Source organism: Sylvia atricapilla, chromosome 1, assembly GCF_009819655.1.
Source record: "Sylvia atricapilla isolate bSylAtr1 chromosome 1, bSylAtr1.pri, whole genome shotgun sequence".
Classification (NCBI taxonomy): Eukaryota; Metazoa; Chordata; class Aves; order Passeriformes; family Sylviidae; genus Sylvia; species Sylvia atricapilla.
Window position 1 is genome coordinate 131,302,327 of NC_089140.1, and position 15,739 is coordinate 131,318,065.

At 36.2% G+C, this 15,739-nt stretch overlaps 1 protein-coding gene across 1 annotated transcript in view; it reads left to right on the plus strand.

Annotated features, from left to right (window-relative positions):
- The window catches only part of VPS13B (vacuolar protein sorting 13 homolog B), a 429,788-nt gene that overhangs the window by 63,711 nt on the left and 350,338 nt on the right, over positions 1 to 15,739 (plus strand). The window contains exons 12-17 of the mRNA XM_066334019.1: positions 756 to 893; positions 2,249 to 2,336; positions 7,222 to 7,413; positions 7,991 to 8,160; positions 10,438 to 10,632; positions 12,121 to 12,245. Of these exons, the coding sequence (XP_066190116.1) occupies positions 756 to 893; positions 2,249 to 2,336; positions 7,222 to 7,413; positions 7,991 to 8,160; positions 10,438 to 10,632; positions 12,121 to 12,245 (908 nt within the window). The remainder of the gene's footprint in view (positions 1 to 755; positions 894 to 2,248; positions 2,337 to 7,221; positions 7,414 to 7,990; positions 8,161 to 10,437; positions 10,633 to 12,120; positions 12,246 to 15,739) is intronic.

The following is a 15,739-nucleotide window of genomic DNA, read 5'->3' on the forward strand; positions in this document are numbered from 1 at the left end:
TATGGGACATTTGAGGTTTTATTCTTACTCATTTTTCTGCCACTCTCTAGTCCAGGAATTTAGGAAAGTATCTGCTTTATGACAGTGGTGATAATATTACTCTCCTACTGTCTGTGTAATGCTGTGGTTGTGAGATTGGTCCTTTCTTAAAGGTTCTGGCTCTGCCTGCAATTGAGAATAGGTAGCTGGAAAAAATAAATCTCCTAAATAACTTTTTTGGATTAATAACTCTTGTTAAGAAAGTTGTATTGATTTCAGAAGGATAGAAGTCTGGGAGAAGGCATGTTAAAATCTAGATGAATCAAGAATGGTAATGTGGCAATGAGGTCATACGTGGAAATAACTGATTGCCTTGAAGAGAATGGTGATAGCATCTGAAAGGACTGGGCAGCCAGAAATGGAATATGCAGTGACAAGTTTGTGTACTGACGAGGATTGGGGCAAGATTTGGAGTGATGATCATCTGAGGTTATTTACTGTTAAAATGCAACTAGTATGTTCTATATCATGAGTTATATAATATTCATTGGTTTTTATGATTTTTATTGATTTGAAAATGGGGGAGGAATGGACAGGAACTTGTGTTATACAAATGAAATTAATTTCATTGTTTCATCTTCATTCATAATGAAATATGCTCTTGAGGGTTCCTACTCTGTGTGTGTCATATTTGTGTTATGACAGAATTGAAACTGCTCTGTTAACTTGACTGTATTTTTTTTTTCCTCTGCTTCCCTTTCTACTGCTTCATGAAGGAGGCATGCTTCTTTAGTTGTGGAGAAAATTTGAGCGTGAAAGGAATGACATACCTTACCAATTCACTATTTGATTACAGAAGTCCAGAAAATAATAGTATTCGTGCAGAGTTTATATTGGATGCAGCTCATCATAAGGTCAGAGAATTACATTTTTCTTACAAAAAAGATTTCCAATGCTCCTCTAGTGGATTTCTTACAATTATTTAGATCTGTATACTATTAGAGGACTGAATTCTCTTTACTTTTACACATTGAACTGAATTGTATTTTGCAGCTGGCCAAAAAAAAGTAAATCTGTTTGTGTAAAAAAAAAAGACACCCACAAAAACCGAGCCAAAAAAAGAGCCAAACTGAAAAAACATGTCCAAAAGAAACCTCAAACTCCCCTCCTGCCCCAAAAACGGAATTAATGTCATAGTTTCCAAAAGCAGTAACCACAGAACATTTTAAGAGGAAAAGAGACAGATGAGAGAATACTAGCAAAAGTCAAGCTTTACCAGCATGTATTTTAAACCCAAAGAGTCACTAGTCTGTGGTCTTCAAACTAAGAAGTGCTGTCAGATTTGGATAGTATTAATTTTATTGTTTGTGTTCTAAATTTGTCTACTTAGAGAAAATTTTGCTAATTCTGCCTTTTGTGGAGGCAAATTTTCAGTCACCTCTAATCTCTGTTGATGTGAATTGTGAAGTAACACTTTATTCCTTGGTTGACTGCCATTATTAAAGATTGATTGCAATGACCAAGGTGGTCCTTTCCAGGTGTGTTCATAGGTGGAGGTCTGTGCTTTTTATTGTATAGGTGAGCCATTTGCAATTTTGGAATGTATCTAATTTTCCTCTTAATTTAAATTTTACTCTTTTCACCTTTTTAGTACTACTGATGAAGTGTAACCTGAAGAATCACATGAAAAAATGAAATTAGTAAAATCACAAGTACTTATTTTCAAACTCTTCCCATAGTATGTTTTAAGCTTTACTCTATGCTTGGTCTGTCTTTCGGCAAGAGAGGAAGCAAATTTGCTGTGTGATGTATTATATTATGTATAAATCCCAATGTTGGCATAAAGTCTTGATAAGTTTCCTACTGTTGAAAGATAAAACCGCAATATTCCTTGAATAGCAAAGCCAACTTGAATGAGCTGAAGCTTTCAGCGTATTTAGATAGGTTGATGTGTTGCATGCAAGAGGTCAACTGAGGAATATTTACTTCATTAAAAGTACTAATTGGCTAGCTGTTATTGATGAATCGGTCAGCATGTCCACAGGAATTATGGATGTGCATTTGTGTGGCCTTAAATGGAAGTTACATTACCTATCAGCAAGGTGAATTCTTAGTGATTACCTCTGTCCTTTGCTTTGATAAGCCTTTCCCTGTGTTGATGCACAAATCCAAACATGAATATATCTCTCTAATACCAGTCTATCAGTTGGTAATCTCAAGATTCTTTCCTTATACAACATTTTCTTTGTTTGCTTTGCTTTGTTGGTAGGAGACATACACAGAGATAGCTGGAATGCAGAGGTTTGGGGCTTTCTACATGGATTATTTGTACACAATGGAAAGCACCAGTGGCAAAGGTACCTTTTTCCCCCTTTGTTTACCCTGATAAATAATAGAAACAAAGACTTTTCATGCCCAGATGGTCCTTGACCAGCTGTCCTCTAGCTTACCTTAGATTTACCATCAAGATCATCATTAAAATGCTTTCATCTTCATTGATGTCTTTCAGACGTTAGTTGTTTTGGTTAGCTGTTGATTGTTGGTATTCTTCCTTTATTTTTCTTTTCCTGCATAAGTAATGCTAATGATATTTTTTATAGCCAGTTGCTATACTGAAAGTAATTATCTTGTAGCAGTGATGGAGTTCATAAAGTACAGGGTCTTTTTTTTTTTTTTTTTTTAAAGTTGTATTGACTTTGCACATAAAAAATATCTTGAGAAACCCTGGTTGAAGAATGAGATTGATCATATACTTGGCACAGAAGATGAAAAGAACTGTTGCTTTTCTTCTATGAAGAAAAATGCAAGGGTGCAAGATAGTGTGAAGAATTGTCTTTAAATATATGTATCTAAACAATCTGATGAGCACATATTGGCCTAAAACATGTGCACATAGATATTGGCTAATTCTAAACAGTTTTTGTGATTCCTATCAATTCTTTGCTAAGTCTGAGAAGTGGTTTTAATGAAATATATCTAATTTTGTGAGTGTCACAAAAGCTAGGTCAAAGGAGTTAATCTGTCAACAAGTAATATGTTTATATTTTTACACAGATATTCTTACCACTAATGCTGGTATAATTTCTCCCTCAGTCCTCAGAACACTATCGTCTACAGCTGCTGTTCTACAGTCCTATTGTAAAATTAACATTACTTTCTTCCCCATGTGTATTTGTTATTGTGAATACTATTTCTCTGGATATCTGTTGAGAACTTCTTGCTATTTTGTGGCTGAACATTTGTCTGTCCTTGCTACATAGTCGAACTTTTTGTGTGTGTGTGTGTGTGTGTCGGTTTCTATGTAAGAGAAATCACAACTCCTAATCTTCAGCTTTGTTTTCTGGACATTAAGTCTAAAAGGAGTAGGAAAGAAACTTCCTGTTCCCTTAGAGATGGATCATGAAGCATTTACAAAAACAAGTAAATGATGCTATTTCCCTCAGCACTAGAGGCTTACACCAGGAAATTTAAATATGTTAGTTCTTTCCTAACTGAGGCTTTCCTCTACCGTAAGTGTGGTGTGAAGCTCTGAAAATGTGCAATTGAGTCAAACTTCTACTGCAGACCACTTCTGGTTTTGATAACAATATAAATGTTTAATTGCCCATTGAACTCCTATGTAGAGCAGTTGAAAACCTCGAGTAAGCCTTATCTCCTTTTTGAATCTTAGTATAGAAATTTAAATATGCACAGACTATGTGCATTATGAAGAGAAATTGATTTTGTGGAGTATTTTGTCATGTTTCTCTGAATGCATAAGGAATGTTATGATCTTATCTCTTCCTGACTTTTAACTAACCCTTTTCAGAAATTGCTGAACTCAGAAGAACTTTTTTCTTTTCCTCAGTGCCAGACTATTGTATTTTCTGACTACATTTTTTCCTCCTTGGCTTCTCTTTTTTTTTCTTCCAGGATGCTTTCTCAAAGGCCTGGCTTTTGTTTTCTGTCAGTCACTAGGAAACCACCTCACAAAATGTTGCTTGGCTTTCCATCAAGTCTTACTGTGTGCTTTTATTTCAGTATTACTCCTTTAATTTCAGCAACCTGGCTGCATAAAATAATAGAAGAATTAATTTTTAAGTTGTTTAAATGGTTGTTGTTTCTCCAGAGCCAAGAACTTAAAATCTTAAATTTTCAAATGGTTTTGTTCCTCAGAAAAGCAAATGTGATGCTTTTTGCTAGTTATTTTCTAGTTAATTTTTCCACATTGTGGGTTAAATGCATAGTTGTTAAATAGAATGTAAACAAATAGATGTAAAGTATTTATTTAAGATGAAGGTATAAATATCTTAAGATTTCGAAAACAATATAAATCTGCATTTTTAATGTGTTGAATTTTTTTTTAAAGTTTGCATTTTACTATTTCTGATTTTGGTATAACTGTTTTTAGTTAAGATTACTGCACACCACATACCATAAAAAAAAAAATCAACCCAACTTAAGTTATAGGAGGCAGTTACTGTGATTCTAAGATTTTTATCTATCAAGGCAATTTTGGTTTGACACATTCTTTGCACCTTTAACCTTTCCTGAAGCATAGGATTACTGATTAAACCACAAGTGCCTCCTGGATAACATTAACCCTCAGGAGTTTCATCTGTCACTTACAGAAGTGCAGGAATCAGTTTCAGTATTTTAAACGAAAGCAAGGTAGTCATGCACAGTAGTCTTATTTTGACATTTTGTCTGTCTTCCCCTTCCTTTATTTTTCTGTTTTTTTGCTTTGTACTTCAGTGCAGAACAGTTACTCTGAAGCTGTTTCAGAGAAACATGTCAGTTTTCCTGATCACTGATTTGCATGACCTACAGACCTACCAGGGTGTGCTGTTGAAGTTACCTTTTGTTTGTAATGTGTACCTCTCTACTTTGCTGGCAAGTTTATTATGCTGCAGCACTCATTATGATATTTTTAGTTGCTTAGAATTAGACATATGATTTACAGAGAGCTTGAAAACTCAGTGGTTGAAAATTTGTTTTCTTTATGCATCTGTGAAGTTTCAAGTCACCTGTGATCACCTGCTTCTGTAGAACCAATAGGTTTTCTACCCCATTCTCTTTGCGCTTAGGTGAATTAACTGGAACTGTTCCAGAAAGTGGTTTGTATAAATTCTGTCACTTAGCTATATTATTCGTTTACATACAATATATACAAGCAAGACTGATTTTTCATCTTTGAAAAAGCAAGCTGTTACTACTTCTGGCCTTATTATTTTTGGCCTTATTATTTTTTATGTGACGGTATGGTTTTTTACACTTTTTGGTAGTGTTCATCTGAACTGGATACTGTGTAGAATTGGAAGGATAAAAGTATGTATGTTAACTGCCTATAAAATAAATGCAGAAGTCAGTATGCTGGGTTTTAAAAAAAATCTCTTTCAGGAGTCATTCAAAAGATTGTAACTCAATTCCAGCTGAAGATTTGAGTAGGTTTTATAAGGTGGTATCCTTCTGTCCTTTTATCTTTCTTTTACTGTTCTTTTTCTTCTAAGAAAAACAACAAACCAAGGGAAGCAGAGGCTATATATGCTCTCACCATCAACTTCTGTTAGGCTTTTAAGGATAAAGTTAATTCTTCTGCTGAGTGTATAAGCCTGTAAAGGCCTGCGGAGTGTTAGGCCAGCTGTGCATCAAATTCGGCATAGTCTCAGTTTATTTGAGGACCTTTTTCCTCCAGTGTTTTATGGAGTATGATTTAAACATGAACGAAAAAAAAAACTATCCTAGCTTCCTTTTCCAGCAAGCACAACTTCCCTCCATATAAAAACTGTTTGGAATGAGTACAGTTAAAAGAGTACAGTAAAGGAGAGAGACGAAAGGGTAAATGACTGGGTTCCTCTTGGGCAACCAGAAATCATAGAATTGTTAAGGTTGGAAAAGAACTCTTTGGGTCACTGAGTCTAACCGTTAACCCAACACTACCATGTTCACCACTAAACTGTGTCCCCAAGTGCCATATTCATACGTTTTATGAGCACTTCCAGGGATTGTGGTTGTAATGCTTCCCTTGACAGATTATGCCAGTGCCTGTAGCCAATTTCAGTGAAGAATTTTGTCCTAATATCCAATCTAAACCTCTCCTGGTACAACTTGGGGCCTCTCATCCTGTAGCTTCTTACTTGGGAAAATAGACTGACCTCTTCCCCTTGCTAAACCCTCCTTCCAGGTAGATCTAGTGAGCCATAAGGTCTTCCCTTAGCTCTTTTTCTCCAGGCTAAACAACCCCAGCACTCTCAGTTGTTCCTCAGAAATATTGTGCTCCAGGCCCTTCACCAGCTCCATTGCATTACTGGAGTCTCAGAAACCATTTAATCTTGATAGTTAGACTCTTCATTCATGTAATGGTCAGCAAGATATTTAATGTTTAGTGCTTGTGTCAAAGCAATGAAAACAGTCAAAGTGATGATCTTAGGAAAAAAATCAGAGTGAAGTTTTGCAAGCTAGGTATGTTAGAGGGATGGGGCTGTATTTATACAAGTTATATGTGACCTTCTGAAATCTGCATGATTTAACTGAAGAATTTCCATGAAGTATGTTTAGGGAAATGGTCATGCTGTTTGGTAGTTGATGAGTAGCCTCTCGACATTGAATGTGTGATTTTGGTATACCTTATTACCCTGCTTTACTAAACTACTGTTTTGCCTCTGTTGGCTCTTAAAGATAATGTCTGACACATAATAATTAAAGAAATTTTCTTTCTTGCTGCCCATACATCAGTGAATGGTGGTAAATGTGAATGCAAGGAAGGGTGTATCTTACTGTCAGTCTGATTTTTCCAGCCTTGTCACGGCAGCTAACCTTTCAAGGGCTAACCTTTCAAGACAGATTTATCATGTCTTTGCAGCACACTTTTTCCTTGATTATTTGGGATGGATATCTTTGTGACAAGCTGTAGAAAGTTTTGAATACCATGGCTGTCATTGACACGTGGGGTTAAGCTGCCATAAAAGCTTAGACACTTCCAAAGAGTCCCAGATTCAAGAAATACAAAGTTCATAGAAGGGTTCCTAAGTTGTACTCTGCTTGGAGGCAAGGCAGAAATTTGCCCTGTTTGCTCTGCATTTACCAGGAATAATTTTGTTTAAACCTGTTAAACCAGTCATTGAATATTTGTGTGTTATATTTGCATTGTTATATTTTTCTGTATATTTAGTCTTTGATCACAGGATTTGAAACCGAAGTAGCTGATAAAATATGTTAATATGTCAAATTGCCTTGTGTAACTTTTTATAAAACTTGTTGTAGTTTCTGGGAATCAGCAAGACCTTTCTTCAGTAAAGAGTGAAGATTTTGGAAGTGTTCAGGAGATGTCTACAAAAAGCCTCATTGTGGGTCCACTCAATCTTCGACTGGATAGCAGTGCCATACACCGGATCATGAAAATGATAGTTTGTGCTCTGGAACATGAGTATGAGCCATACAGCAAAACTAAGCCAGGTTTGCTCCTATTGCATATACACCAATATACAGAATTAAGACAGACTACATTTAGTGCTTTTGAAGGTGCAGCTTTCAAATAGTTTTTATGAGTCCAAAGAGAACATGTAAAATAAAGGTAAATTAATCACAATATCCTCATTAGTGTTGGATGTACTTCTGAGATAATTTCAGACACTTTGAAAACCATTTGTTTTAATCACAAGCCTCATGATGAGTTAAAATAGCTTGCTCCATTGTCTACTCTAGCTTAATTTTGGAGTCTTAGAGAAGAAAATGTTCCTACTGATATTTTATTAGTTCAAAATAATGGTAAAACAGGCTGGAAATGTATGGAAACAAGTTATGGTAGTCTGTTAAGATGAGTTTCTGAGACCAATACATATTTCAAGTAAGGAAAATCCAGTTAGTATTGCATTTAGCTTTAGGTAGAAGCGCCGTGGAATAATATTATTAACTATGAAGGGGCAGGGGGGGAGCTTTGCATTTTTTGATAGTCCCTAGTAATTTCTGAAACATCAACTGTAGGGACCACTTTATATATTTTAGTGAAACATATAATCTTCATTTATTGTAGATATTATAGATGGAAGTAGAACTATGCCAAGCTCAGAAGAAGTAGCATCACTGGAGGAATACATTCCCACTAGACTTACAACGTTCACTATTCTTAAGTGTACAATTATAATCCCTGTGGCAGAATTCAATTTATTAGACCACTTGCTGCCCATAATCATGGGTGAAAAGGTATGTATGCACAGATAATGATTCAGTTTTTTGTATCAGCATGTGATATAGGATATAAATTTTCTTACTGGCCTGTTATTCCATGTGCTGGATGTATCACTGAGTTCTGGATTAGTTTGGTGCCTGTGAGCCTTAACTTCAGGTACCTAAAATGAGTGTTGTCTGACTAGTTAGACTTGGAAATTGAAGGTGGCATGTATGGATAGGAAAAATACTTTCCAATACTTTTTTGGGCTTCTATAAAGGAGAGAGAGGGTTTTGTACAGGTAAATAATGACAGGACAAGGGACAATGGTTTTAAACTAAAAGAGACTGGATTTAGTTTAGATATTAAGAAGAAATTCTTTATTCAGAGGGTGGTGAAGCACTGGGACACATTGCTCAGAGAGGTTTTTTTCCTTTTTGGCACTTTTTAAACATTGCACTGAGTAGTGCAGTGGGTTGTGGTACTTTTCACCTTATGGGCATGAGCAGATGGTTATTTTTTTAATGGGAAAAGAGTCCTGTGCTTGTTGTAGTTTTGAGGTGAGGAAGTTGAATTCCAGTGAATTTCAACTTTTTTGGTTGATGTAGTCATTACTTGGAGTCTCAATTTACATTTCTTGAATGAAGCCAAGAATATTTAAAACAATGATTTTGAATTTTAGATTTGGAGTCATAGTTATGTCAACTTATTGTGCTATTTTGATGCATATTTAATAAAATTTTTAGATTCGTACTGTAATTTGGATTGGAAGAGTTGTTTGGAGGTGTTCTTCAGTAGTTCAACATCCTGGTCAAGGCAAGAGCAGGCTGCTCCCGGGATTTTTCTGTCAAGTGCTGAATTAGCACCTCTTCTGTCTCGCTCTTCTCTGTACCTTCCCAGTAGGTCGCAGTAGACAGCAGTAGGATTCTTCTCTGGCCTTCTCCAGACAGAAAGACTTCAGTTATCTCTGTTTCTCCTAAAACAGAGCTCATGTGCTCCAACCCCATAACCACTTTGTTTCCAGCAAACTTTTTCTAGTATGCCTGTGTCCAGCCTGTGCTGGATGCAGTACTCTATTTTAATGAATACTATGAGAAATAGACTTGGATGTCTAAAATTGTGGTATTTATTTTCTATGGAATGGCATCTTCTTTTGCTGAGATACCTGGCATGGCTGTGAATACATAAAAGATGAGAGTTTAAAGGCTAGATGAGCATGAGATTATTGTGGTGATAGTACTTTGGAGTGATAAAAAGGTAAACAAAGATTTTATAGGACAAAATATTTTGACTTTGCATATTCTTGTACTGGATTGACCTTAGCCAGCTGCCAGATGCTTACCCAGCTGTTCTCACTCCCTGTCTTCAACAGAGCAGTGGAGGAGAGAATGGGACAGGTCAGGGGGGAGATTACCAGTGGGAGCAAAACAAACTTGACTTGAGGCAATTAATTTCACTTCTGGCTAAGAATCCAAACAACATGTATCTCCTAACGCCCTTTTTCCCTCAGACTCAAATTCACTCCTTTGTTCCCTGACTATTCTACCTCGCACCCCTAAACAGAGGGGGATGGAGAATGCAAGTTGGGGTCAGTCTGTAACAGCTGATCTTTGCCATTCCCTCATTCTCCCACTGTACTGCCTCAGTGCAAGTCCTTCTGACAGGCTGCAGTCCTTGAGGGAAAATCTGCTCCAGCATAGGCTCTCCTCAAGGCTGCAGTACCCTTCAGGGCATATCCACCTGCTCCAGCATGAGGACCTCCATGGGCTGCAGTGTGCATGTCTGCTTTTGTGTTGCCTCTTTCATGGGCTGCAAGAGAATCTCTGCTCTGGTGCCTGGAGGCACCACTACCTCCCCCTCCTTCTCTGATCTTGCTTTTCATGTTGCTGTTCCTCACTTATTTTCTGAGTCTTTGCAGCCTGTGTGGCATTTTTGCCCATTTTTGAATCTTTTTGCACAGAGGTGCCCCCAGCTTGTCTGAGGAGCTCAGCTGTGCCCTGTGGTGGGGCTGTTGCAGCACTGGCTGGAGTGGGCTGAACCTGGCCCAGGACAGCCCCTGGTGTCCTCTCAACAGAGGCTGCCCCTGCATCACCAGCACCTGGACACCTGCAAGACAGTTCCAGATAAAAAGTTGGTTATTTAGGCTTCAAAGAAAATATTTTGGAAAGATTTGAGTATTTATAGTATAATGGTATCTATAAATAGTTTATTTCATGTAGATTTTCTTGCGTGTTTCGGTAAGAACATACAGATATGACAAATAATACATCTGTAGTATAATTATTACATCATTTTTTCCTTCCCTGCCCTAGAACTTAAGTGGACTGTTAAACTCTGCAAGTTTCCAGCCCCTGCGGCCTTTACCTTCCATCCGAATTTTGGTGGATAAAGTGAACCTGGAGCACTCGGTGCCGATGTACGCTGAGCAGCTGGTGCAGGTGGTCAGCAGCCTCGGCCAGCCATCCGACAACCTGCTTCATTACTGCTACTCACACTGCTACCTGAAGGTAAATGGGGGCTTGAGATGTGTGCTGAGAAAAGGATGTTTACTTAATCCTAAGTGTTAGCAGGTTTCCTGTAAGAATGTTTTCAGCTAATCTGAAAGGCCACAGAGTAAACACTTTTCACAGAACGTTGTTATTTGGGATTGCCGCTTCTGCCTTGAGCCAAGCGTTTTGTTATATATACACCAAGCACTTCATACGAGGAAACTGCAAACTGAAGCCCCAAGGTCCTTGTGACAATATTGAGTTAAAATTATTCAGAAAGAAACCTTTTTCCTCATCTGAGATAAATGCTCCTATGATTTGTAGATTGCTGCAAAATACACTTACAAACTGGATGGGAAGTTAGGAGGAAAACCAGTCACTACTGGTAGTAGTAATAGAGCAAAACCATTACATTGGATATGCAATCAAAAAACTTAAAAAGCAATTTGATTGTTTTTCATTTTAAGAAGACATCTTGGAATGTTCTCAGGTAAAGATGCCTTATGTGAGAGGAGCTCTTATTGTGAGGCTGGGGGAAGCTTAAGATATGGAAAACTATTTTGAGATGGTTCAGTTGCCATCTGCTCTGAGGAGAAGTTTTAAAATAGGCCTTTCCAGACTTTTAGGATGTGCTTAGGAAGTTTGAAATCTTTTGGGTGCTACTAAAATATAAATGTTTAATACTACTACTCTTAATTTTAGTCAATTTCTCAGTTATCTATTCACTTCCATGATACTCTATTTTATTAAGAACTTAATTATTTAAATCTTAATTATCTGCATACAAGAAGCTGTGTTTCAGAATTAATTGCAATTATAATTGCAATACTGCAATTCTATATTGATCTGTATTTTTTTTTCAGTTTGAGAGGATTTTTTTATCTTCAGAAAATTTTTCAGTAGCAAAATTTGGACATCAGCTTTAAAGGGTTTGTTTGCTAGCTTTAATAGTGGCTGGATTGTTCTGTTCTTGTGAATAGTGGTACAGCATGTTAAAAGACAACTTCAGCAGTTTGTTTGCCATATTGAATGGGGAAAAATCATAAAGAATTCTCGTGATCAATCTTTCTTTAGCCAGACACTTATTAAGAAAAAAAGCTTTGAAGGGAAGCTTCTAATTTCCTTAAATACCATGCTCTTATACAGTGTTGCTATAATTACTCAAAGTGATTTTACTTTGTATGAAAGGCAGTATGTAATCTGCAAGTTTAAAAGATAGAAAGTATTTGAATTGAAAAATTGTAATTCAGCATTCTTTTAAATTCAGCAGACCATAGTTAACACTTAGTAAAGAAAATATTTTTTCATGTATTTCTAGGGCATTATTTGAGTTAGATATTTGTAGCTATATTTATGTTTGGGAAAAAGGATTTATCTAAAAATAATACACAATTTATTTAATATTTTCCAAGTATATGTAAAAATACATGTATTATGTTATGAAGTATCTTGAAAGTAATCTAATCATGTGATAACATACCATTTGACCAACTGAATTTGTTCCAGATATTTGGTTTTCAAGCAGCATTGACTTCTTTGGACAGTAAAGGATTGTACTGCATCCCTGTTCCAGTTATCCCCTCATTCAGTACTGCTGTTTATGGCAAGCTGATCAAGTTCCCCAAATATTGGTGAGCATTAAGCCTGTACAGTGTGTTTAATCATGTGCACAATTACGTTTGCATTTTTAATGAGGGATTTAAAAAGGCCAAGCTTTGTGTATATCCCCAAACTTCTCTGTCTTCTCTGTCATATTCTGCTGTTACATCTGTTATTGTTCCTAGGTTTCTTTGTAAGGAAGGCTGTCAGTGAACATTGTAGACCCTTGTTTGGCTGAGAGAACTGGAGCGTGCTGCTAATGACACCAAGGTCACGGGTTCAATCCTTATACGGTCCACTCACTTGAGGTCCATGGTCCTTGTGGGTCCCTTCCAACTCTGCACGTTCTGTGTTACAGAAGCCCTGTGGTAAATGGCGTTTTGCTAGACCTTGGGAGATTTCTGGAACCAGTGCCATTCTTTCCTGAGTTGATATGAAAGCTGAAGTTACATACTGATGGCAAGCTTCATGTTTTAACTGAATAGGTCAGCTTTTTCTTTTTTAAACTCAACCAAAAAAAAAAGGCAACAAATTAGGGGATAAAACCCCCAAGCATCACAAACCTACAGTGTTTCTACTACACTTTTATTTGTTTCTCATTACAGCTGGAAGTGTTTCAACACTGTGATGAGATATTTAAAATGTTTGTAGTAGTTCAGATGTTAAAAACAAATCTTTTATTTCTGAAAACAATTCTGTACTTTATTATGAAATGTGGTATATGATTTTTTTAGCCTTAAATGCAGTGGAAATTCAGTATTTAAATTTATTTCTACAATTCAGATCTTGTGATGATAAGTGTGTAATAGTTTAGTGTAATAGTTTATATTGCTAGGTTGCATTTATAAAAACTATTTTCAGGAAAATCCATTTTGGAAATATTTCGGACAAGATATTAATTTTCTTTGTCCCTCATTTTGGGCAGTAGCTGTCTTTAATACTACTTTGACTTAATCCGTGCAAAAAAATTTTTACATAAGGTGACAGGATAATGGAAAATGTGTTAATGGTTAAATACTTCGGCTTCAAACATGGTGTTGAATACCTAATTTGTAAGGTACATTTGCTTGTGAAACCTTAATGGATTGTACAAAAAAAGGTCTACTTCTATGATTGTTCTTAGTGCCATGTAAAGAATATACTAACTTTTCTCTCAAAAGCTGCAATACCATGTTAAATGTAAATAGGTTTTAGCGTTATCAGCACACCACCAGGTGGTAGCAGCCTAACTGACTTTGTCATATTTTCTATCAATAGTTTACAAAAGTATTAATGGCTTCAAGTTAGTTGCTTGTTGTGCTGTACCATTTTGCTAAAAAAAGTGTTTTCAGGATACCCTATAATCAGCACTAATCAGAGTACTTCAGGACTTTACAACTGACAGCCTTTCCTTACATTATCTGACATCTAACACTAAGCTCTGGTTAGTAATCCTGGTTAGCAAACTGCATGAATAAATCAGTGTTGAATGGCAAACTTAAATTTCTTTACTTATATTGTAAACCCCATGTTTAGTTGTGCAAAATCAAAAAAAACCCAAAACTTTAGGGATGAATTTTTAAATAAATCTATCATATGGCAAGTTCATGGTATTCAAGTGCTGCTGCTTTCTCATGAGTGTGCTTGTGCTTGCTGTGCTCCATCTCATGCTCACTCACACTTGGTTTCTTGTGCTTTTCCTTGTGCACTTTTTGACACTTGCCCTCACTCACTCTCGTGTTCCTGGTCCTGCCCTTGCATTCTCTCTCTGGTGCATCCTTGGATTCTCTCGTGTCATCTGCCTCTCTCACGTTCTTTGTCTCTCTCTTTTAAAAATGCATTGTATGACCATGCATGTCCATCTGGAAAGAGCTGTAGTTTTGGGGAGTGGAGGCAGGGGAATGGTCCTGCCTTAAAATAGCAAACTGTCGGCATTTCTTAGAAGATATTGTTAGACCAACACAGTAGTACTGTGGTGTAGTGTATTTTGATGGTTTTCTCACTTTTTTCCTGTGATGTGATCTCTTTCTATGGCTCATTTATTAATGAAATAAAAAACTTTATAAAATGAACTTAGTCCAACAATTTATCTAAACTAAGCAACACCAATTTGTGAGTAATAAAGTAGAAAAACAAATGAGTACAGCAGCAGCCTGGTTAAATGAAGTGTAGTTTGAAGTGAATAAAACTCCAGATGAAATGCATCAAATAGCACTTCAACTAAATCGAAATCAGCATGAGGACTGAGAGCTTCATTGAAGTCATGCAGTGAGTGAGAATTAGTCTGGTAGGATAACCTGGTAATGTCATTAAACTTAAATTCAGTCCTCCCTCCCAAATTATACCACCTGCTTTATTTGGATTTGTGGATTTCACATTCCAGAGTTTCTTAAAGTACACACTTCTGATGCTACATGTGTTCTTCTATTTCTTTGTAGAAAATACATACCACAGACCATACCTTTTAAAAACAAAGACATTTTATGAACTGTTATGGAATCCCTTAGGTAGTATGTTTTGAGTTAGCAGTGAAAATCTCAACTTTATTTCTGACATAAATCAATAGAATAGGTTTCTTTTCTAGTTGCAGTACAAAAATCTCAAAATTATTGTTATATACAGTGTATAAAATACCGTAGTAATATTAATTTTTTAAAACTTGCTGAAAAACATTGGCAGAATGTTTTAACAGATAAAATTTTAGCAACGTCAGCCCAGCAAATTCCAGTAAATAACGATAAATGGCCATAAAGTGCTGTTTACCTATTAGATTGTTGTCTCATTTAATTTTAGTTAGTATACTTTCTTTGTATAAAACAAATGTGCTCAAAGCAACTGGTTAACTAAGTCTTGGACATCTTTTAAATTGCATAGCTAATCTGTTTTTATTGGAAAGTACAAACCATCTGGTCTTTTGTTTTTGTCAAGTGTAACAAGATGCAAAATACAATGTTAATGTCAATATTTTACAACTGCTTTATGTAGTGTTGCATGCCAGATTGTAAAGCAGCTTTCAGAGCTTTCAGGAGGATGTCTAAAACCAACTGAGAATTAGCAGAATATGGTTAAAAGCATAGAGTGAATGACGAGAATGTTTATTGCCAAACAGAAATCTTGAGAGGAATTAGCTGATTTTCGTTTATTCTTTTGGCTTCAATGTCTGTGGTAACAGATGAGGTAATCTGGTGTGAGACACTTCAGTGTTATAACCTTCTATCACTTCTAAGATTCCACTTCATTGTAAATCTGAAGAATGCTAAATTAGCAGTACAGAATATGGATTTGTAATAGCCTTCCTTTTATTTTTCTTGTATCTGATTGATAGTGAAGTGTCCTCTCTATATTTTGAGTTAGATATCAGTCTAGTTGTGTGTGTTATTTTATTGCTCTTCTAAACCTGTCTTCTTTAAATAAGTGTTCCAGACTTGTGTTTTTTGCTTTTCTTAATCAGGTCTGTAGGCAGTTTTTCACTTACTGTTTTCAAGGAAGCACCAGTACAGGTAGCTAGTACTGATAACTAGTCATGTTAAATTTGAGTGTGTGAATT